Source organism: Uloborus diversus, chromosome 6 (genome assembly GCF_026930045.1).
Source record: "Uloborus diversus isolate 005 chromosome 6, Udiv.v.3.1, whole genome shotgun sequence".
Taxonomy (NCBI): domain Eukaryota; kingdom Metazoa; phylum Arthropoda; class Arachnida; order Araneae; family Uloboridae; genus Uloborus; species Uloborus diversus.
In genome coordinates, this window is record NC_072736.1 from 129,265,410 (window position 1) to 129,290,804 (window position 25,395).

General features: G+C 31.0%; 1 protein-coding gene across 1 annotated transcript in view; it reads right to left on the reverse strand.

The window, feature by feature from the left end:
* The window catches only part of LOC129224495 (endoplasmic reticulum transmembrane helix translocase-like), a 44,789-nt gene continuing 19,394 nt past the window's right edge, over positions 1 to 25,395 (reverse strand). Inside the window, exons 13-25 of the mRNA XM_054858956.1 lie at positions 21,741 to 21,851; positions 20,951 to 21,076; positions 19,604 to 19,715; positions 18,590 to 18,699; positions 17,833 to 17,925; positions 17,606 to 17,702; positions 14,976 to 15,172; positions 14,461 to 14,578; positions 12,536 to 12,732; positions 12,308 to 12,450; positions 12,078 to 12,189; positions 10,046 to 10,189; positions 1 to 6,077 (exon numbers count right to left, since the gene is read on the reverse strand). Coding sequence (XP_054714931.1) covers positions 5,970 to 6,077; positions 10,046 to 10,189; positions 12,078 to 12,189; positions 12,308 to 12,450; positions 12,536 to 12,732; positions 14,461 to 14,578; positions 14,976 to 15,172; positions 17,606 to 17,702; positions 17,833 to 17,925; positions 18,590 to 18,699; positions 19,604 to 19,715; positions 20,951 to 21,076; positions 21,741 to 21,851 — 1,668 coding nt within the window. The 3' untranslated portion in view covers positions 1 to 5,969. The remainder of the gene's footprint in view (positions 6,078 to 10,045; positions 10,190 to 12,077; positions 12,190 to 12,307; positions 12,451 to 12,535; positions 12,733 to 14,460; positions 14,579 to 14,975; positions 15,173 to 17,605; positions 17,703 to 17,832; positions 17,926 to 18,589; positions 18,700 to 19,603; positions 19,716 to 20,950; positions 21,077 to 21,740; positions 21,852 to 25,395) is intronic.

Genomic DNA, 25,395 nt, shown 5'->3' on the forward strand with positions numbered 1-25,395 from the left:
CCCTCTAAATCATTTTAAAGATTTGTTTGTTGAAGCGCATCATATTTCATATTACTGATTAGTTAAAAAAGGGAGGGAAACCAAGATTTTGCATTTGAAATAGATTAACTACAGCGTTTCAAAGAAATGTTTTCCATTCAGTAAATTTGTTTCTTTTAGCCAAAGAATGGAAACAGCTAATAATTCACCCCTTCGCTATTCACTACGATTGTACTTTCATTATGTATTCTTATTTCAAAGAAAAGTCTCAGAGATTATGGGCTTTTTCTGAAAGTGGTAGTGATCACAAAGCAAACTCGTGTGCTTTTGAATTGATGGATAGAGATAATTGGAGAAGGATACCAGGTTAATTTTCACGTCAAAGATATTGTAATCCAAATACGATTATATCAGTCATATTATTTCCTCAAAGTGTGGCTAGGTAGCTCTGCTCGTTCTTGTTGCAGCTGTTCGAACTTGCGGACAAGAATCATTTCAATCCCATTGTATTGAAAACAAATTTTTGTTTTTCATGACGAGGATAAGTAGCACTAGAGAAAGGGATTATGTTGGCGCTGTAAATAAATGCCTTCATTTCATCACCAAATAGGGTGAGAACTCAATAATTTAGTTTAACGTATAAACAATCGTCATCCAGGTAATGAAGACATGGAAATGAATGGCTTTCGGCTCCATCGGTGGCCACTTAAGAATCGTAGTCTACATTGTTTTCATTGAGTGTTACAGCCGTTACAAGGACTGAAGGGTTTGAGTGGGGCCATGGGCACATGAAACAAAGGCAAGTGGAGAAAAAAAGTTTTATAAACAATGATTTATAAAGTTATTTATTAATGATTTTCATATTGTACATTATCATGAATAACAAAGTATTATCCATGTCAATAAATACTGTTTTAAGAAGTACAAGAGTTATATTACTTTAATATTTTTAAAAACCATCATTATCAAAGCAGTGTACAAGCATCTCCTACAAGAAATTTATGATTTTTGGCTCGCATCCCAAAGGTAAAATTCAAAGATAAACATCATTATGGAGCAGTGGTGGCTTATTTGTCTGCTATTCTTTATAATGCTTCTCGGCAACAGAAACGACACGCCTTCAAAAATTGAAAAAATATTAATAATGGTATTGTAAATATTAATTATTCATTTGAAATCCAAGTTTAATGCTCTTTCTTGCCACAGAACTTGCAAAATTAGTATACTTTACTGGTGCGTCGGGGGACACAAACGATGTAACAAAGGACGCATTAATATTTCACAATTAAAAAGACATTTTTAAAACTTTCAAGTATACACTATTAATTTTGACTACAGAAATCAAGCAGTAAACAAATCATAAATGTAGTATTTGAGAACAAATTAATTAAAAATAGCATTGCATAAAACCTTAATTTTGCCCAATACTTTTATATTTTTGTTGGAGTTGCATTACTTCTGTTGCCAAAGTGTGATGCATTAGCAATATCGTGATCTATCTTCAAAATTGTTTGCCTGTTGGTGGGAGATAGGAGCAAAATATTGGTGTAGCGATTTAATAAATAATACACGAAACCTAGTCCAATATATCACCACACACGCAAAAAGTTCAAGCAATGAGAAGTTTGAGTTTTTCTATTATACGACTATTATAACACCACATATGGAGTATAGGTGGAGAAATAAAAATGACACTTTAGTCATGTCAAGCAAGAGAGACTAACTTTTGTATCAGTAATTGCAATTTTCAGAAATAAAAACTTGGACTGCAGTTGAGTAAAAAAAGCCACTGTGCAGCAAGATAGTCATCCAAGCATAGGCTCCCCAAACTCGAATTTTTGGAAGGACAAAAATCCTCAATTCACCGAATGGAACATCAAATTTTGCCAAATGATAAAATAGGTATGTGCATGGCTGCCAACGTGCCAGCTTAAAAAAATCTTACAATGTGCGCGGTGGCTATATTTCTACCCTTTTTTGACCGTAATAAAGAAAAGTTTTAAAATTTGAAGAATTATAATATTTTTAAATCCTTATCTTGACTTAGTCTGTGCTTTAATAAGCAAAAAAAAAAAAAAAAACATTTATAAATAAGTAAAATTTTATTTCTTTGAACTTAAACTTTGAAAAGTTGCTGACTTTGCAGCTTTCAAAAATTGTCTATCAAAAACTTGTTCAAATCAATAGTTTTTCTGCTCTAAAAAGTGTTGGAAATAAAAGAAAACTTTAACCGTTCGCAATTTATCGTAAACCAAAACCTAAAAACCATACAAATCTGCCATAAGACCATACAATCATGCAAAAGGTCCGAAAATCTTACAATGTACTGCTAAATGGTACAAGTTGGCAGCTATGGATATGCACACATAAACATCTAATAAAAAAGGTTTAAAACATATTGACTTTTTAACATAGCTTAAAACTGATCGTCTATTGTAAATGATAATATTAAGTACTACGTTATAAAGAGGAACCCACCACACTTTTTTTTTGAAAGTTTTTAAAATTATAATTAATCTGAATCTGTGCTGGATCAGCCCCCTGGTCCTTGCCCGGGGTGGTAAACTGTTTTTCTGTTGAAACGCCATACAAAAACTTGTAGAAAGAGTAAGGGTGGCAGTTTGAAGATTTGCCCCAGCGCTGAAAAAATAGAACCTGAATTTGAATCTTATGAACTAAAGTTTTGACCTTCATCTGCAAAATATTTCAAACCAGAAATTCTACCCTCACAGAATGTATAAGTAAAGATAAGATCATAGTAATTGAAAGAAAACCTTTCCAAAATCAAAAGGACTTAATATATTTTCTCCACAAACCAAAAACCTGGTTTATTTACAATAACATTCTTTAAATGTATATATAAAAGAAATTACACTATATAATTTAAACTATAAAATTTGAATGTACCACAAATAAAATGCCATAGTTTGAAAAAATAGGTAGGATATTTTTAAAGATATGAATATAATTTTATCATTAAAAAGTTTTGTATGTTGCTAACAATGAAAAAATAACAACAAACATACTCACAAAACAAATAAGAAAGACATTTCTCTACAAAAAATAATTACAGCAACAAAATCAGAAATAAACCAGACTTTTTTTTTTGACAGCGCAGCAAGTAAATTTTTTAAGTAAAACTTTTATAAAACACTTTTTTTGGTATATTTTTTCACAACCTACAAAATGAAAGCACCATTCTAGTGTATCACCTTGAGCAAGTTCATTGCATAGTATATCATATTAAAATGAAACACATTGGAAATGCTGTGTGGGTGAATATGTCAAGTGTTTAAATAAGATAAATAGATTTTTGCGGAAGAAGAATGTGTTATACCTCAGCAAGCTTTCAGTTTTTTCTCGTCTTTCGGCCTTTCAAATCATTTTTCAGTGACACAACATAACGAGACCCATAAAAGTTGAAATTAAAAGGGCTGTTGGTGACACTGCAAAATTCAGGTGAAATTTTGTAGAGTATAAAGCTGTGACCGTAACAAATTATGCAAAAGTTTTTTATTCGACTGTTCTTTTTAGATTTAAAACAGATTTTGAAGTCAACTTACATTTAAACAGCAAAATATACTAAAATGATTAAAAAAAGTAAAATACATCAATATAATTAGTGAACTTTATATTGCATTAAAATTGTTTATCCTAAATATTCAGCATTTAAAAAATTTATTTCTTTTTCAAAACTCTTTTTGAGCATACTGAAACTAACTTTTTTTTTGTAAAAAAGGCAAGCTATCAACAAATTTTAATGCATTAGTACAAAAGAAGTAGCTTGGAAAGTAGGAAAAGTAACAAAATCATAATCACAGCAGTTCAAAATTAAAATGTTACAAGTATATAACACAAATTATTATAATAAGTGTTACTGTTGTATAAGTATGACATAAAAAATTTAAGATGAACATTACCAACTAATTTTTTAATTTCCACGATTCCAATGCAAATAACGTTATTAAACCCCTGTCTTGCGGATACCCCTCTATTGTGGACAAAAAAATTTGTTCCGTTAGTGTCTGCATTAGAGGTTTTACTGTATTTAGCATTTTCAATGCACTGTTTATCATCAAAACAATTCGATTCAGTTGAGACATTAGTTAAACAAGTTACACGTACAATATCAAAATGAATTGGAACACATGAACAACTATAATAAATTATGCTATATTCATGATGTGATTGATCTATGTAAGAAAACTATTAAGGGGGAAAAAAAGAATTTTTCATTTTATGGTCATTGATTTTGAGATATCTTTTAAAAAGTTACATCCTGCACTAGCGATAATGCTAGCACATTCCACTAACATTCTATGAAGAATTCGGGCACCTATTCAAAACAGTATAACCAAAGAACTTTTTTTTGGGGGGGGGGGGGAGGGAATCAAGATGCAATATTTGCAATAAGAATTGCATTCCATAAAGCCTGCCCCTGAGAGTCAGCAATTTTTTGCAGGGCACAAATTTTACTCAAACCATACTTGATATACTGCTCCAGTGCAAATGTAATCAAGAAACCCACCGTATAAACCTATTAACACCAAATAAATAAATGAATCAAATGCGAATGATTTGAAGCAAACACTCAGAAATGAAGTTCAATTCATTCATCGGTGTTACTATGAAACACCACACCAGTTTTAAGACTTCAAGCAAAGCATTCGAGGGCCACAAGTCACTAGTAAGCATTTGATGAATTATCACAGATTTTTAACTAACATAAAACAAAAACTGGGCTTGAGACTCATTGGTACTAGTTTTTTTTTTTTTTTTTTTTTTAACATTTGGGGTTATAAATTTCAATGTCCAAGATTTTCTGTAGATACAACAAAGCATTGCTTCTCTCACACATTATACAAGATTAACTATTATTAAGAAAATCATAATAATGTAGCAGCTCATTGCGAAGTAGCAAGCAAGATAGGTTTTTAACAAGTTTATGGCTCTACTTCAATATAATAACAATTTGTAACTCATCTTGAAGCTGTTGACTTGAGTGTCAAAATGGTTAAAGTCAAAATTAGACGACTGCATAATGAAGTGCCTTTTATTTTTAATTGTTGATGGATCTTTTAAAATGCTTTTTCGCCTGTGCCCCAGTAACAGTGCAACATTGCGACAAACATTGCAGATTCTTGAGAAAGGCTGCAGACTAATTCTTAGCGGGGAGAGGGGGGGAGGGAACCCTCAAATGTTTAAAAAAAAATTTTTAATTTCAGAGAACAATTTCTAGTGTATCTCCTGGGTTCTGGGATGTAATCCACAGATTACATATGCTTGTAGTTTTTTAAGTTTAACATCTTATTTTTATGCACTATATGATTAATATAATATCAATTTATCTTGCAGACTATTTAAGAGGGTTTTAAACTGCGTCACAGATTGCTGAAAAAAATTCTGCTCTCGGGCTTGTAACTAAATTGTAGTCTAGGTATTATTGCAAACTTTGTTTGTCTTGATGTATATTATCACCTTACTTTTGTTGAAAAACATAAAACTGTCCATCCATATATTTATTTATTTTCATGCCACTGTATATAAGAATGATGCAGAGTGCAGTAGATTTAATAAAGTTATTTATTATGTAGATAAAAAACGCCAAAATGCACTATTTGAGGCATAAAAATATTTCAGGCTTTAACTGGCGATGCTAGGCATTATTTTTCCTCATTTTGTTCAAAGCTTGTAGTAAAATTTTTTCAAAACTTAACAATTAGAAATCAAGAATTATATATTTGTGTTGGTTGCATCGCAAGTTGTAAAAATGTTATAGTTTTGGAATGACTTTCAAGTATTGAAACATATAGTAATGCAGAACAGATGAATGTGGAAATTGCACAGAATTCCTTAAGAACAGTTGTCCGACATGCAGTCAATAAGATTCAGTCAAACCCATTCACATTCAACTCCAAAAACTGCTTCGGAACATTGTTTTCACATATTCACACTAAATTACTTTAATATGCCTAACATAAAATGGCAGGTCAAAGTGCACGCAGCTTCCCTCTTCCAAAAAGAAATAAGCTAACTCGATCAACAAGAAAAGACAAGAAAAAGTCTGCAAATAAAGTGAACAGCACAATATTCTGGAACTGAAAAGATAAAAAAAGAAGTGGGATCAATATTATGTTTACAATTTATTTAACTGTAAATAAATATTTCACTTTTCTTGTATAATTTTATTCATTACAGTATAGCACAAACATGAAGAAAACCATTTTATCATAAAAGAATAAAAAATGAATGTGTTCTACTGTTCATATTGTAGTGTAAAAAGTTGTTGATAACAGGGTTCGTACTCAATTTCAGAAATAAAATGAAGGAGTTTGGAAGGAGTAAAATGAGATTTTGAAGGAGTACTAATGGGCTGTCATTAAATGACGTTGCACTTATTTTCAACATATTTGACCCCTCCCTTTTTGTCACAAAGTGTCACACTTCACTAGTGGACACTCACATGTCACATTTTTTATAAACATATTGTTACAATAACTCTGTGATGTCAATTTTTGTCACCCTCTCTCTTCCCCTTGTCACAATTTCATGACTCTGTCTCCCTCAATGCATGACATCACTTGTGGATGACCCTTTTTAGAATATCATAACTGTGATTTACTAAACAATTGTTTTTTTAACACAATCACTTAATATAGTACATCTATTTATGCATTTTTAAATATTTAAATAATAATTAGACAACCTGACTTTTGCTCCTGAGAGTGCGGGGGAGGGAAAAGCAATAATCATAAAACTTGAAAAAATAGCCAAGCACGATTTAAGTACGTTTTACTTCACTTATGAAACATCTTAGTCATCCAATAATATTTTCACCTTCAACTTTTATGACTTCTATAATCAATTTGTAAATCACATTTTTTTGAATATATATATATATATATATATATATAAAAGAAATTACTACATTAAAATTGCCCTTATGATGCAGTTAAGTTGTCGATCGAAGTAAAGTTACTGTCATAAAGGAAGATTATGTAGTCTTGAACCAAAAAAGAAGGAGTTAAAACCAAAATAAAGAAGTTTGAAGGGCCCTTCAAAAAAATTTCCTAAATGAAGGAGTATTGGAGGAGTTTTGAAGGAGAGTAGGAACCCTGGATAAGCAATGTGTTTGTCCAAAACAATTATGATTCTTCTCTATCTCTTTTATACCAGAACATTTTAGATTTTGTTGCTATATATATATCTCTCTAATAGAATGTAGTTATATTGTGTGGATTAGAGTTGCTCTATATTTATTCATTTCTTTCGATTGATTAAAATCCTATGCATTTTGTACACAATAAATAAAATAATTTCAGACAAAGGTGACAATAACTTCAGCTCAAAGAAATGAAAAAATAAAATTCTTGTTTCCTTTTATCCCCTTTCAAAACTGAACTGCATAGGTCTTATACTCAGAGTTTAACTATTCATTAGCTTCCAACTGCACTCTGTTGTGTATTCTTCAGGGAATACGTTATCGCTCACTTGTATTTCAACAGACAAGGTCAAAAGTGAGTTCATGTTTTAATGCCAAGCTGAAACTGATATTAAAACATGATCTCTAGACCTTGTTATATGTAAATACACCTGAATTTGGACTAATATGTAAAAATCCAAGAGATTGAAATAAGAACAGAAGCTAAGCATCCTGAGCTTCCATGCAAATTGAGCCTGGCATTCATGTCAGATTTAATTCCAAAATATAACATGGTTTCTGCTGTGTATATGGACTTAGAAGTACAGTCGGACCCTGATTTAACAAACCTCCATTTAACGAATTTCACGAATTTGTATCCCCCCCCCCCCCCGACTAAAATGAAAGCAAAAACCTATACAGTCGACTCCCGCTACAACGCGATTCGACTTACGCGAAATGGCTATAACGCGAATTTTACACGAGTAACAAATTTTAGAGCTAAAGCGAATTTTTTGCCCACAACACGAATTTGTTTGGAGGGAAGTATTAGCTTTGTTATTTGCAACTAAATATTGATTTCGTGAATGTTATTAAATCCCTTTAAGCATCACTGACAGTTAAAGTTCCCACGCCAAACTAGCCTAGTGCATCAAATAACCCCTCAGCATCTTTTATTTATTTATTTTTTCATTCTAAATATAAAAGTTGATGAAATATAATGGCACCTTAGTGTCACCTTCATCTAAAGTTTGTGAAGATCGGAAGAGAAAGAAAGTTTATGATTTGAAAAAAAAAAAGGCTAAGATTCTCGATATGCTTGAACAACTACAAAACGTCGACGGTAGCGCGACAATAAGTATGAGTGAATCTTCCATATAGGTACAATTAAAAGTCAAAACAAAAAGATATCCGTAAAAGTTCAGAATTTAGTTTCAATATTGAAGCGTGCAGAGCAGTCTAGCAAAGTAAATATTATGAAAATGGAAGCTTCTCTTGTATTGAGGATTAATAAAGAAATCAGGAAGAGGAGATATTGGCATGAATTGAAACGTTATAAAAGAAAAGGGGGCCGTGGTAGCCCGATCGGTAGAGTGTCGGATTCGGGGCCGGAGGGTCCTGGTTCGAACCTCGATGGTCGAAGACCCACCGTCGTCATTAAAGGGGACTGGGACACGTTAAATATGCTTGTGGTCTCAATGTCCTCCAAGTGAAACGATACCTCTGGGGGTGCTAGTACTAGGTAGCTATTAGCTCCTGGACTAGTTCTAAATTCTCATTAACTGTTCGATCCGGTGATGGTGCTGCCATCTATCGGTATATAAAATAATGGAGGCAAGGCACTTAGTATGCAGCCCTCGACATAAATACAGTTGTAGTCAGTTGTGACTCTGAATAGGATAAAAGAAAAGGCGAAGCAACCGTATTAGATAAGAATAACGATCTGATTATGGAGTATAAATCATCACTATCTTTATTTTTTAACTCTTAAATATTGTTACTGTATCTACTGTACTATTATAGTGCATCAGTTTAATTTTATTACATACTGTGCGTACCGTGTTTTATTTTGTCTTTCATTCCCATTAGTCATTCATTTTGTGCATCTTAATATTTCATGTTGAATAACTGTTTTTTATTTTTTAAATACAGCAAAAATTCAGTTCTTTATGCAAGAAACTGTAGCGTATGGTTAAGGAATGCTTTAGAGCAGTTTGAGGGATGTTTATAAGAGTGTAAAAGTATTTGGTATTCTTAAAAAAACTTGTATACATATATTTTTACACAATGTGAAATTTTGACTTACGCGAGGAGTCTTGGAACGCATCCCTTGCGTAAGTCGGGACTTGACTGTATTTAGCGAATAATAAACCCTGAATTAACAAATCATTTCAACAGTCAAAAAAAAAAAAAAAAAAAAATTGTCAACTTGGGATAGGAAATATTGGATTGTTTTCCGAATGACATATCCATATTGTCCGAAGCAGAAAAACACTTTTATTAGAATCTGCAATTTGTGACGGGTAAGGGGGCAGCCAATGAGTAGTGATTCTGATGCAGAAAGCAATAATGAAACTCCCATTAACACTGTTAAAATGCTTTACATGGTCTGGAAACTTTAAAAACATATCTCATGCAGTAGGCTGTTTATGGCACAGTATTTCCTTCTCTCTATAAAGTCGAAAGAGAATTATTTCCAGTCAAGTATTAAAGAAATTGTCAAACATCTATTATTAAGTTCTTTAAAATTTTGAATTAACTAGTGTGTAACAATTCGTGGAGTGCTGAACAAAAAATGTACTTTCTTGTTTTGGATATTAATGCGCAATTGCTTATTAGGGCTCATAGATAAAGTACGTGCAATTTTGTTTTCACACCCCGATATTACATATAACCCTGATTTAACGTATAAAAGTTTCGATTCCGATGAATTCGTTAAATCGGTGTCCAACTGTAACATCTTTCAATTTAAAAGCAATGTCAAGAACGCTTAGAAGACTTGACTTCAGTAAATTTCTAAAGACAGAAGAAAATGTTTTGTACATGTATTAAATTTTGTGGAGAGATTTTTTTTCCTTTGGATAAAGTAATATGTTTTTGAACTATACATCAACAGCTTTACAAGGGAAATGAATTGATACTTACCTCGTGAGGAAAATCCACTATGGAAAACATGTCAGAAAAGTCAGGAGATAACCCCGTAACAAGCATTAATATTGCTGTTCCAGACATAAGCGTGCTGTACATTAAAGGCTTGTTCTCTACAAGACTTTCCATGAATGGATGACCCTACATAAATAAATAGTTAACTTTATTACTATTATTATTTTCCATTTTCAGCAAAAAAAAAAAAAAAAAAAAAATAGAAATATAAACTAAGAATGTGATGGAATAAGAGAAATATTCATTTGACAATGCAAAATGTTTTGGCTCAAGGAAGCATGCTTTTTTTTATTCATTTAGCATTAATTATTTAAAAAAATATCTGCAAATTTTATGGAAACATCTTAAAATACATGTTGAAAAAATCAACATGGTATTGTACTGAATATGAAGCATGTAAAATACAAAGTAAATTTTTGAAGTTAATGAAATGGGAAAGGTTTTTTTTTTCAAACTAATTTTTGTTTTTATGTACTTATTAAATTATTTCAGAGCAATATTCAATTTAGTGCAATCAATGATTTGCAAAATTTCTTTAAAAAATATACCAAAACATAAGTCAAATTCTTTGACTTGAACACAAATGTGCAATGTAATAATGTGAAAAAAAAAAAAAAGTTGTTCTGAGATATAAGACTGCTGTTACAACTTTCTGGCCCTTTATAATTGCTTTCTGCAAGAATTCCTGGAATTATATCCTTTAAAATAAAAATCTATTTGATGTACAAAGAAGTAACAGTTGCACTAAATGATCCCAAGTGAAACTAGCAATATTTCTTCTCCCCATACCCTTGTAAAGGATCTTTACAAAATGTCAGGCTAAAGGAAATTCAGGTCTCTTACAAAATTCTATTTTTTGCAAAACCACTTATTTTTGCAAGCCTGTCAGAAAAATTTAAGCCTTGCAAAACATTTGAACTTAATATTTTTTAAATTAACTTTTGGTTCTGTTCATATGAAATTCGCGAAATCTTCAGTAAGCAAATTCACTGATATCTTCAGTTTATGAAAATTAGGCTTTAAAAAATAAATCTTTAAAGAAGATTTATTTGTGTTTCCTCTGTAATGAAAATTTCAAAGGGTGGCTTCAATTTTCAAGTTTGCTGCACTAAAACTAAAATTTTTACTTCAATCCTTAACAGTAAAACTCAAATTTAGGCAGCCTTCAAGAGATGTAAATTTTGTGCACTTCTTAACACTTAAAAAAAAAACATCAATTGCTTTGCTTAGTCAAAATTGTTTTAGAGTTGAAGAAAGGAATACTTTAACAAATTATAGATTTTTGAAGAAAACATTTAAGATAAAAATCATAGGCGGGGTTCGAAAATATCATAATAATTTCAAAAATATCTGATATTTTGATATATAGCCGATATTTTCAATGATCACAAACTAAAGTTTTCAAAATAGTAAATGCACCCTCAAATCATTCTTTATTTTCCTATATTATTATTACAATATGGGTTGTAGACTTAAAATAAAGGTTTCTTTTATTATTTATATTTAATATTTCATTTTACATACTCAAACATTACTCATTTTTCTTCAGTTAACTACTTTTAAAGTTATATGATTTAAAAAGAAGATGCACAGTCATAAGATATTTTCTTTTTTTCTGACCAACGTTTAATATTTTTAACTATGCACTTTTAATATTAAACTTGTTACACTACTAATAATTTTATGAATATAAAATAAAAAAGGAATATTATATATTACTTTGTTACATTAATAATGCATAAATACATCATAAAAATATAGTACATAACTTTTTGATTATTTGCAATAATAAATGAACAATATTGTTAGCTTAATGTAGTTTGTATATTGAAAATACCATAGTTGAAAAAATAAATATCGAAAATATCAAAACGCCATGATATTTTCAAAATAAATATCAGATATATATCATGATATATATCGTGATATATATATCTACTGATATATATCAGCGAACCTTGATCACAGGTGATCGGTAGTCAAGCAACTGTCAACAGAAACATTTAAATCATACCCTATAATTAATGGCAAATGTGGCTAACTGCAAGGACATTGAGATGATATATACAGTGCTATTTAGTAATGAAGGTTTAAACTCTGCTTCTAAGTCTGCAAACTTCTCAGGTCTGAAAGAGAAAAAATCTTACTGAGTATCAATTTTGCTTCTGATTCACAGAATTTCAAAAATAACTAAACAAACAAGTTAATAAATAAAAGCAAAAGAGAATAAAATACAATAAGTACTTTGGAGGCGACCTTGCAGTGGCTTCATCAACCAGATAAACTAAGCAACTGAAATGAACGGCAAACTGCAATAATACTGTCAAAATAGTATATACATTAAATATGTTTGGAAGGGGACGTTCTTTTGATAAGGTCTTTAAAGGCTGGAAGAAAAAAAAGTATCAAATTAATCGGCTTTATGTACTTTGTATAGGAAATGGCATTAATAAAATTGATAATAAAAATTACCTTAGATCTTGAAATAAATAAAAAACAACCAGCTAATAACAATCCTTGTAGAGTAGCTTGTGTATCACTAAATTTGATTCCATCTAAGTACAAGACACTTTGACAATAGGCAAGAATTAAGGCATTTAGAGCCAAAATCTTGAACATTTGAAGAGTTGTAACTAGAGTACATCTACCTTGCTTAATCACGTGGCAAACTGAGGAGGAAAAACATACATTTCTTTGAAACAAACAAATAAAGATAGCTTTAATAACAAAATAATAATGCAGTTTGAAGTTTCAAATCAAAAATACTCATTTTTATTCATATGGATTTTTAATTAGATCAATTTAAACTACTATAAGAATAATATTTCAAGCATTGCGAAAGCCAGCAATGATATTCATATCAGCAAACATTAAATACAAAGGTGAAGTATACGAAGTCCAGAAAGTCTATTTAATTTTGTTCTACTAACCACATTTTAAAATTAATTAAATAAAAAAGCTTCTAAAACGAACAATCACATTTATTAGTACATAGTGGTATTTCCCTGCTTTTCAAACATTTGAATTGAACATATTATTTTTCCCGCGATTTAATACATTTAAGTGAATGATTTTATTCATCATATACCTGTTAGCAGTGACAGACTAAATTTGGAAAACATCAACAACTATATGGTAAGTATAATAAGAGTATAATTTATTATTCAGTCTTGGATATATTGGGTCTGTGGATGCTGACACTTATTAGACATTGGTCCTTCACAGTAAGACATACATTTCCTCATTTGCTACACCAGATACTGAACAGCTATTAAACACAAGTGTAGTGATACAAAATATGTATAACAGATCTGCCAACCCTTTTGTATTTTGTGGAAGATTTTAGAATTTATTCTCTAGTTTCTGCGCTGGTGTTCAAACTTCCCCCGTTTGTGTATCATTGAACCATTTTCCCAAGGGCGCCCTAATGCAAAATTTTAAGGGAGGAAGGGAGGGCTCAGATATTTTCCCCCCATAGAAACCACCAATTTCAGTACAGATTAGGGTTATTAAAGTTTGACATTTTTAATGCCTTATTCATTAATTGCTGAAGAAGAAATGTTTTTACATTTTTGTAAAGAAAAAAGTACTAAAAGTAAGGAAGTTCTAATTTCAAAGGGGGGGGGGGGCTTGAGCCTTCATTGACAGCCCCCCATATGGGTGGCCTTGATTTTTCCCTCAGACATCAAGTATGAGTCGTATTTCTGCCCAGACTATATCTTTAGAAGGGGGAAGAACATATGTTTTTTTTTTTGAAACAGCATATAAGGCGAGGAGAAAGTTATCCTCACCATGTTGTAGTAGAGTATGAGAGGGTGTCACTCCTCAAAAACGACGAAACACTTTTCACTCACCTACTGCTAATAAAACTTCTCGTCACGAGAACAGAAGTTAACGAGAAGTCTACAGAAAAATCCTTGTTGTGAAGAAGGTTTTAACAAATGAGTTTTCTGAGAAAGCAATTGCAACTTCTTGGAACAAGAAATAATGTGGGATTTATTTTATTAACAAGTATATTTACCATTTAATTTTTTATATTAAATGAAATTATACTATAGTTTGTCATAAAATATCATCGAATTAAAAAAAAAATTGTCTGTTTTTATTGACTACGGTTATTTTTAAAAAAATTTTTATGCAATAAAGTCTTAGTTTACAATCATGTGTTTCATAATGAAAAAGTCAAAATAAAATAATAAGGTGATAATAAGATACTTAATTATTAATTACTTTAAACACACAGTAAACTTTGATACTGAATAAAATCTGCATTTTAAAGTATTTGTTCCACAATTCTTTAGCTAATCTTCTACATTTTACAAAGTAGAGGCTGGCAGCTCAGGTAATGTATATTTTCAGAGAGAGATGATTAATAATGATATCAAGGCTTAACTTACTGCACTGAATGGAAGATAGTTTGGATGTAAACGGAGCAGCAATACTTGCATCACCCAACTTTACTATTTGAGCTGGATCTTGTTCTTCCATCTCTTTCAGAATTTTCTGAAGTCTTTTCTGTTAAAATTTAACAGCAAGTAAAGCAAATATATAACAAAAGTACAAAGCAAAAAAAAAAAAAAAAAAAAAAAAAAAAAAAATCAAAGGAAATTCTGAAGTGATAAAACTTTTGTATGGCAGCCTCGAGATAAGGTTACAGTAATGGCCTAGTGTTTCACACCATGTTTGGCTAGCATTCAGTTTGCTTTTGTTGTGGAGGTTTTTTGCCAATACTATGTGTAAAAATCATAGTACAGTGGAACCTCACTTACTCGAATCAAAATGTTTATCTAAAAATATATTTTATTATGGCACTTTGGTCCTAATCTAATGGTTACCTTTTATTTGGGTGTGCATCACTTTATGGTGATTATACATTATAATAAATAAATCATGACAAAATATTTGTACTTGCCTGCGTCTCTGTCAAACTATCAACTTTTGTTTTAGTTTTAATATCAGATCTTCTAGAAACTTTCCCCTTTGAAGCCATTGCTTCAAGTTTTGACATCATTACATTGTTTGGATGATCTTTTTCAGATAAATCTTCTTCCTTCACACGTCTTGGTTTCAAATGGGGTCTTTCAGGGGCGCCAGATAAAATAGCTACACCTGAAATTAAAAGATCAAAAACACTAATTTTGGCTCTAGAAAAAGAACTGAAATTTAAATTAATAGTTTTTGACATTCCCATTATTTTTCAGATAGCAATTTTATCCTCTTTCATGCATTTTGATTACATCAAAGCTAAACTGTATAGAACTGTCCTGCGGTAATGATAAACTGACCTCTTGATTCTAACCTAATTTTTAGACCAGTGACACTTCTCATAAAAAATCAAAAAGTATTATAAGAACATGCCAAAAATTCAAAAGACTTTTTAACAAAAATATTATTAGGAAGGCTTTTGGTCTTCTTACTGGGCTTGACTCCTTGAAGCGGCACCTTGCTATAATGGGTGTCAGTAATGATTCAGTTTTCAGAGGTTACCTCTTTAAGGAGGAAACTATTACTCACACCCTGTGTGATTGTCAAGTGTTTCCTGCTTACAGGTTTGAATATCTTGGCTGTCATTTGCTAATAACCATGGGAGATTCGTGACATTCCTATTAGGTGTTTGCTGAATTTTGCTTCAGCTACAGGTCTGCTTTAAGACTTCTGATTAGGGACTAGGACAAAAGTCCTTTGGTCGCAGTACTAGGTTCGGTTGAACCCAATTTCTTTCATTTCATTTCATATTATAATAAGGTTATTTTCAGAGATAATTTGAAAATTATTAGAAATTTTAAAGTTTAATTTTTATTGAGTACTATCGAGATAACTCACAATCAAATAAAATAATAAATGCTTGTTTGTGTGCATTTAAAAAGAGAGGTACATAGAAAATTCCTCTAAGCATTTATCAAAAATAAAATATATATGTATATTTTTTGTTTCAAATATTTGGTAATTTTAAATGAAGGGAACTGTTTTTACATCCAAATGGTACGTTGGCAACATACACATTTAATGAACAAACAAAGAATTAGAAATACTTGTTGCACTGATTAGAAAACATCAACAATAGTCCCTTGATGGAAATCAACAAGTAATCCCTAAATATTGAATTTTATTTAACATTTTTTAACACATATGCAATGAAAGTGCTGACCGTTATTATGTAGGATGCATTAAAAACATTAGCAAGTAAGAGAGTATAACTAAAGAAGCACTTGCTAATCATATTGCAATAAATGATGGGAATTCAAGTAGAGAGTAACATTAAGCACTTTGCAACACAATGGCAATAAATGTAACATTCACATCCCCCCAAGACTGATAAGACAAATTGTTGACCAGAAATAGGACGAAAATGAGTTGCTAAATAATATATTATCTCAAAATGAATCATCATCCTATCATTCCATCACCACTCAGATTTAACAGTTGGTGTTTTTCCAGTTTTAATTATTCTTTAATCTTTACATCATGATTTTAGACATGTAAATATTTAACTGTTTTTCATTAAAAAAAAAAAAAAAAAAGGTTTTCTTATTTTAGATTTTTTAGAGGATCATGCTGAATTGGAATACAAGTAAGAGTACAGTTTAATTTGATACTGTTCTACGTAAAACGATACGGGAAGGTATTAATTATAATAATTCTTGTTTTTTCATTTCCAGATTATATTAAGAGTTATCATATTTTATGAATAACATGTTCATTATATTGTTCTGTGGCATTGTGCAACTGGTTACATATTTTTCATCTCTGTCCAGAACTTCTGTCCTTTCAAAATTTATCTTCCAGATCAAATTATCTAATTGGAAATTTGCATAACTTCATACACTTCTGGGTTTTAAAATAAAACATATAAATGGATGAAAATGTGACCAACTGTTGTGATTCTACTTTCAAAAATATTTTAAGATTTCCCATTATTAAAAAAATAAAAAATTGAAGTAAGAAAACAAACAACAAATGCCAAAAAAAAAAAAAAAAAATCATTGATATTTAAAAAAGCGTGCTGTAAGAATGCTGATTCATTTTTATTTAAAGTGGATATTGACGATGTTGATGACAATTTAGTTAACAACAATTATTAATATTGGTGACAATTTAGACTTGACATTTCAACTACATAACATTTGTACATATACTTTTACAAAGGTACTTTGTACATATATTTTTACAAAGGTGAAAATGAGCAGCATCAATCTAATGAATATTCTTTTTTAAAAAGCACATGAATGAGTAAGAGTTTGATAAGTATTTCATTTTTTTTTTCTCACTATTTCGAATTACAAAGAAAGCAGGAATATTTCACAATGAAATGAGCTAGTTTTTCATAACCACCTGCAATACATTTATTAAACACTGGCCATGGACTATGAAGATAAAGAGTGCAACATTTACAAAACCTGCTTAGTATTGGAATCTAATTAAAAATTTTCACATTCAAAACAAATTCAAAAAAGCTGGATTAGGAACAATAAAAAAAAAAAAGAGTTAAGCTGAGCTACGTATTGTTTGTGAACTCTTTGAGAGCAAGAAATCCACTCTTACCAACTTGGGCATGCTTTAGAGCACCAACATCATTTGTTCCATCACCACACATGAGAGTAGTCAGACCAAGGCTTTTTAATTCAGTAATGACATTTTCCTATAATATAACATAATAGAGAACATAATTTACCGTTTATATGCACAGAAAAATAAAGCTGATTTGGAAAGAAAAATAGGAATAAACAAAATGAAAAGAAATGCAAGTAAAAACACATGGGGAAACTTACCTTTTGCTTGGGTGCTACTCTAGCAAATATTCTGATGTGTGGTAAAAGCTCTTTCAAAAACTTTTTATTTTTAGCGGACAAGTATGTCATTCCCTGAAAAGAAGTGCAGGTGCTTCAGGTACTTTTTCACAACCAAATCATGAAACAAACATTTAAGTAATGGTTAAATTGATTTCCTGAGTTTGAACAAATAAAACAAAGATGCATAGATGTATGCAACAAGAATGCCTTTAAGAAAATGCGTTAAAGAAGAAAATAAGACTCCATGGTTAGGAAATGCCTTGATTCAGATAATCAATCAAATTTATGATTATCAAAATTTCAATGAAAACTTTCTGAAAATGACATACAAAACAAACAGGACATGAATATTAAAGAAGAATTACGCAAAATAATTGTAAAAAACTAGAAATTTTAATGTTCTTCTGCTAACTAATAAAAAGTTAGTTTTCTGTATAGTTTTGTGATAAATAAAATTATGGATGTTTGTTTATACTTTTGAAGCTCTATGACAAATTCTGCTCGGTAAATTCTGTAGGTGTATTATCTTCCACTTGTTCAAAATAATTTAGGAACATTTTTGTGGCCGTTCTGGATGATTCGCAATCAGGATAAACAAATATTGGTTGATCGAGGGTCTAGTGTAGAAAGATTGTTCACAAGTGACAAATTAATAAGATGTAAAATTCCTGTTTCATAGCATTATTCTACAAAAAAAAAAAAAAAAGAAAAAAAAGAAATGATAAAAACTACCTACCTCACCAGTCATGCACAAATCATATTTTTTAAGCAAGACGTCTGCCCCTTCATCTGGAATATCTGGCAAAGTTACACTTTCATCAATTGCTATCCAGCTCCATTCATTATCTGTTGACATGAAATACTAAGTTCACTTTTAGAAAAGAATCAAAACAAGAACAGTTCATGCAACACAGGTTGTTTAAAAATTTAAAAACATTTTTTTTAATTGCATATCAAATGACTACATCAACAAAAATAAATGCCTGAAATAATGCACTGTTTAAGTTTATTTGCTAACTGTTATTAATATAGTTTTTGTTCTTGAGACAGAAAGAGAAAAAAGCATTGCTTTTGCTAAATAGATAAACTGAATTAATGTCGAACTTTTTTGTTTTCCTCCAGAAAATTTAGGAAACAAACGAGTTTCTAGAATGATTAATTAACTAACCATGTTGTTTAGTTAACTAAAAATGCCTATAACTTCTTAATGAACATTTCGAATTTATAGTAAAAATATGCTTTTATTTTTCTTAATAAAAATTAGTGTTAACCTATTTTTTTTTTGCGAAATTTGATGCATAAAACATTTTTGTGGATAAAAAATCACGTCAAGTCACCATGACTTCGGTTACCAAATTTTATCACTTATATTTTACAATACAGAAGAATTGGTGCAGCTGGGTGGTTCTACACATACAGCAGAAATATTTACAGTATGAAAATTTCAAAGAAATAAATTCATACCATTAAAAAAATTAACCATTTTTACCCTGCTCATTAATAAAAACAGTAACGTAAAATCATCAAGGACACTGCATCAACGTCTAATTTTGTAATTCACATTTCAAAAATATTCAGTGGTTTTTTTTTTAGCATCGCAAAATTTTTGATGCAATTTATGATATTGTGTCATTTTTCATACGTTTTGAATCGCAAACTGCGATGTAATACAATTTATTTCTTATGCTGTTCAGAGATGTGAAACAATTACTTAATATTTTGTAATTAACAAGATGAAACTTCTAAATACCTTGTTTAGTTGTTTGACATGTTAGTATCAATGTCTTGCTATGGCTAGTAAAGTTCAGTTCTCTAGCTACATGACATGCGGTAAGTGGAGCATCTCCAGTAATCATAACCACCTATAAAACATTAGCAATATTTGTATGAATATAACAACACAGAATCCACTGAATAGCTTCTTTAAATGCAAATGATCAAACAAAATGGCGTACTTTTTCTTGAGCACTAAATGTGTACATCATTTTTCAACTCTTCAATTAAAATTAATACAGATGGAAATGAAGAAGTTTTATTTTTTAACTAGCTGTCTTCTGCAGCTAAATGGTTTGCCTTTTTCTACAACTTGCAGTCATTCTTTTTTACGGCAAGACTTCCTTCATCTTGGAGGGGCTACTTGACTAAACTTGGGGCCGTTATAAAAACAACTTCAATCAAAATCCATATATCAGTACATAAATTTATCTTAATATGTACTTATCTCTATTTATTTCTACATTTATCAACCTGCATCTACTGTTAAGATTCTATCAAGAAAACATATTATATATCTATCGATGAATGTATATATACATCTATGAATTTCAAAAAAAAAAAAAAAAATGAAAATCTTAAGCCAGTTTCAACATTGTTGCATTGTGAGATACTGTCTGTCTTTCACGAGAAAAGCTCCCGCCGTCAAGTCTGACCCCGTCTACTGCCATAGAAACGGACTTTATTTATTTTCTGCAAGAGTAAGCAGGAAGGCTTTTTGGCACCATTTCACGACTCATCTGCTCGCCTTTGTGCAGTCGTACAGGTTTTTCCAACATTAAGCTTCCGTTGGAAAAATGAGACGTGCCTCATTGCTATAGCAGTAGACAGGCGCAGACATTTTGGCGGTGGCTTTTCTCATGATGGTCAGACAGTACGTTGCACAACTCACAACAATATTTTTATTTCTAACTTGAACTGGTCCTTCAGCAAAATTTCTTTAGAAGGTTTAAATCTTAACAATGTAGAAGGCAGTTAAATTAAGGTTCATAATTTGCAACAAAACATTAACACAACAATTAACTCTTGTTCAACTGAAAAAAGTGCTAAAAATCAGATAAACAATAAATAGCTTTTTTTTTTTAAATTTACTTTATCAAAAGTCTAGTTACCATGTATGCTCATTGGCAAAAACCAAATCTGTGTATCAAATTCAATGTCAGGCAACTGCTTTAGCTATTTCCCAGGAAGCGCATCACACACATACACACAAACAACTTATCCAATTATACATATAGAATTAACTTATCAAAAACATTAAATAAAACATTACATTTTTAACAAAGAAATTTTCATAACCATAAATACTATCCAAACCACTTACATGATGACTAGCTGCTTGAATTTCCCTAATAACAGCTTTTGAATCAGATTTCAAAGGGCAAGAAATTATCACAAATCCAACAAATGTTAATTCCTTTTCTATATCTTCTCGAGTTAAAGTTCTCACCTGAAATGCAAACAGTCAAATTTATTCTCGAAATAATGCAAAAAGCAAATTAAAACTGAATAAACATATGAAAAATGATTAGGATTTTAAAATTAAATGAACCTTTTACTGAAACTATCTGTTGAAAAATACAATGTAACTGGATACTTTATTAAAATAAATTAGTATGCTATAAATGTAGAGATGTTTTGCAGCATGATATGGTTGTAGGGGGATTGCAATAAGCCGAGTTGGTTATAATGTTTCGTTCTAGGTTCTCATTAGCAGCATACTGAAACATCATATCTATAAATTCTGAGCTTTCAATTGGTATGAATCTTTTCTTTGATGGTAAAAATCTCAACTTTAAAGAGCATATTTTATTCACAGGTGAAAAAAATCATCAGTACTTGAAATTTTCCAAATATCATGGTACATTTTCAAACGTAATTTTAGCTTTACATGCATATATAATCTCCTTAGGGCTGTTTTAAAAAAGATTTTTATTTGCAATTGAAGATTATAAAAAACAAACATTATATGCTAAAAGTACTTACAAGGAAAAAAAAATACAAAAAGCCGAAATAAATTAACATTTTAAAAAGGAGAATTTCTGTGAATGCACAAGTTTTTACAACATTTCTTCGAATTAAATAGTAAACAATGAGGGGGAAAATTGCCTTACCGCTTGATGAGTTAGAATTCCTAATTCTCTTCTCCCTAAAGCTAACACACGAGCACCACGCCTTGACATTTCTGTATAAGTCTTGTCATAATTTTCTGGCACTGAAACAAACTGAGGAAAAATCATATGTAAGAAAGAGCTCATTCAGAGTAAATATACAAAATTACTATCATATGAGACAGTGAGAAGCAAACGGATGTAAGTGCACATTTTCAAATTTCGAGTAAAACGACTATGGAGATAACGCTCTAAGGAGGCTTTTATTGATTTTTCCCCCTAAATCATGCTGTATAGCAGCAGCTACCAGGGCTACTAGTCAGGGTTGGTCGGATTGGACCCAATGGGTTTTTTTTTTTCTTTGTTGAAAAAACCCATTTAAGAAAACCCATTATTTAGCCCACTTTTGGGGTTTTTAAAATTTTCTGATAAGTTTTAAAACAAATTAACTCATTTAAATACTTTCACAATTTAAACTTCTCTTTTATTTGTTCTTCACCAGACAATGGACATAAAAAATGAATTTTGAACTTTAATAGTATTTCTTATAACTCTTAATGGCATTAAAGAAAAATACTTCAAAGATTTTAAATAAATATATTTAACTTTTTTCTTTAACTGGTCAATAAATAACTCAAATTATCTTGACAAAGTCCTGCTACATCTGATTTTCTCAATATTTGTAGATTGTACAGAGGAAACTACTCTAGCTAAAAGGCTTTCATGTGAATTGTTTTCTGCAAACCAACATCTCACAAATCTCGAATAAACAAGGTATATTTTTTAGAAATTAACAGGTTTTACAAATGGTCGGACAGAAAATAGAATAGGATGTACAGTATTTTCATTATCTTACGAAAAAGTTTAATATTTCTTACTCTGTACACAAAAATAGAAAAACAGGCAACATAAAATTCAAAGAAATGTCTTGATTAAGCTGGAATTCAGTAAAAAGGGATTTAAATTACTTGAGGTTCTACAGTAGTTTTGCATAACAAAATGAAATACAATAAAGTAAAATGCAAAAACATGTAGTAATTATAAAAGAACAAACGAATAATAGATTTTATCACTCAAGAAGTAACTTTGCCTTAAACTGTTGGTATTCATGGTAAATCTGAAACTTCACCATTCTTTGGTTTTGTCGTCTTGTATATTTTTCTTCAGAAAATGCTGAATTTTCCAGCTTTTTTTTACCCCAAGACAATTTTTGTGCTTTGTCCATATATTTATACTACAATATGCTACAAGTACCCCACATTTTTCCTAAAAAAGACAAAAAACACATTCCTATTAAGAAATCCAGCTTTAGTTGGTTTTTTTTGGGGAGGGGGGAGGGGGGGGTATTAAAAAAAATCCAAATAACCCTGGGTCTATGGGCATTTAAAAAAAATCCTATATCTTGCATCAAAACAGAGGAGGGGTTCACCTACCATTTGTGCTGGTTATTTCCAATTTTTTAATTTTGTCACTTACATCCCTTTGCTTCTAACTGCCTCATATCATACATCATTTAACTATAATAACTAGAAAGTTGATACATTGTTTAATTTAGTAAAAAATATATCATGGTTTAAAATAACAATTTTGAGCATGCGTTACTCACAAAGGCGGCGATTGGGACTAAAAAGGGGGGGGGGGGGGAGACAACTAAAAGCCATAGGACTTTTGACGGCAGCAAGAAAAAAGAGGAAAAAAGCACAACATTTTGCTATGGATGGTTTTGAAAGCAGATAAATTTTAATTGATGTAAATCTAACAACTTATCTCACGTTTTCATTAAGATTTTGATTAATTTTGTACACAACTTTCCCCGCATAAACACTTAGACATGAATTAAACTTACATTATTTACCCCAAAGTATTTTGAGATGTCACAAACACTCGGTAATAATTTCATTGAACAAGTATGGCTTGTGTAAGTAAAACAATTGATATACTAATATCTAAAAAATGAATGCACTTGTGCATTCATTTTTTAGATATTAGTATATCAATTGTTTGTAAACAAAAAGTTACTGCTTGTGCTAAATAATCTTTCATAAACAGATGTACAAAGTAAAACAAATAATCGTGTTCTGAAATTTTTGTCATTTCTGCTTTTTTTTTTAAAAATAATTTTTAGTTTTGGTTCCTTGATTGGAAAAAAAAGAACCATAACAGTGGGGGACGGTTGCCCCCACCCCTGAATAGCCACCAGATTATTCAAGGAATAAAAAAAGACTTTTCACCAACTCTAAAATTCAAGAAGAATTCTTTTGGCAACTCTTTCGGGATGCATAGATTCTTTTACAGAGTAAGAATCAAGCACTTTGAAAGACTTTCCAGGACTCTCCATGGCAAACATTAAGGATATTTTAAGTAAGTTACCGCCCTATAGCCAGGGCTAAGACAGAAATACAGGAAACATGCCGCTAGCTCAGTCATTAATCCGCTCGGGACGAACGACGCGTCTTTGCAACCAACCATTAGGCACTAGGTGGTTCTTCAGAGACAAAAGACGCATCCGTGCGTTAGGGTAAGTAGTACACAGCTGGCCTAACGACGCTTTTTTCCGCTTTCGATTTGGAACGAAATGTTTACTATTAGATGGCGTTACTTATCCATGCTCCGTTCAAATGATTGCTCTCCTGCATTAGTATTTCTCTGTCTGACGTCAGAATGGGGTCTGTCAAGTGTCTGTGATTTATTGGATTTCGTGAAATAAAATATAAACATGTATTCGCAAGTGAGAAGGGAAACGTACACTCATTTTGAAGTGGCTCTTTCTAGTTTCGGTTTCATTTATAATGGGATTGGAGGGGAGATATTCTAGCAAGGGGTTTTACTTTTGTGTTCATTTGGTAGCCATAGGGAACACGTTATCTTTCCGAGGAGGAAATATCTTAATTTATGACTGATCCATCTGTGGATCTTTTGGGTCTCATTGAAACAACTATAAATTATTTTTGTTGGAGTTCTTCATACAGTAGTTACTTTCGAAAATGATACGCTGAAAAAGAAGGCAAAGAACTTAGACGGAGATGTGTAATTTGCTAAAAGCAGAATAAAAGATGTAACACTACATATGAGTGTAAAATGCTCAATGCGCATTTATCTGTGATTTGAAATTTTCATGCGGCTTTAAAATATTAATTGTTACAACATTCTTCAAGCATTTCATAATATTAAGCGTAAATATTTTCCCTCTTTTGTAGAAAATATATTTTTTAATTTTGGTACTTTTAGTTATTGTAAAAAACAATATATTTTGCATTTTTATTGTTAAATATCAATTATTTACATCCAATTTTTTGCCATGATTGAAATTTTGATACATTTTATCATATATTAAAAAATGGTTTCACTTCTGCTTAAAGTATACATTTTATCCATTATTATGTATGCGTACTTTTCGAAATTGTGTATTAGACTTAGCAGGAGAAATTGCCCCAGCCTGTGCGCACAGTCCGCGTGTAACAGCTGCCATCCTGAAGGAGAGTTATTTTTTGCGAACTGCTGTCCCGAACGGGTTAAAACTGAGGACTGCAGTTTCATGCTTATTAGCACTCATCAGTCCGGCACAGGAAGTGACTGAGCTGGAGGTGGAAAACCTCTTAAGGAAGTCAAGAGTGCCGAACAAACAGTCCTCTTTTTGTGGGAGGAGCTTTCTACATCA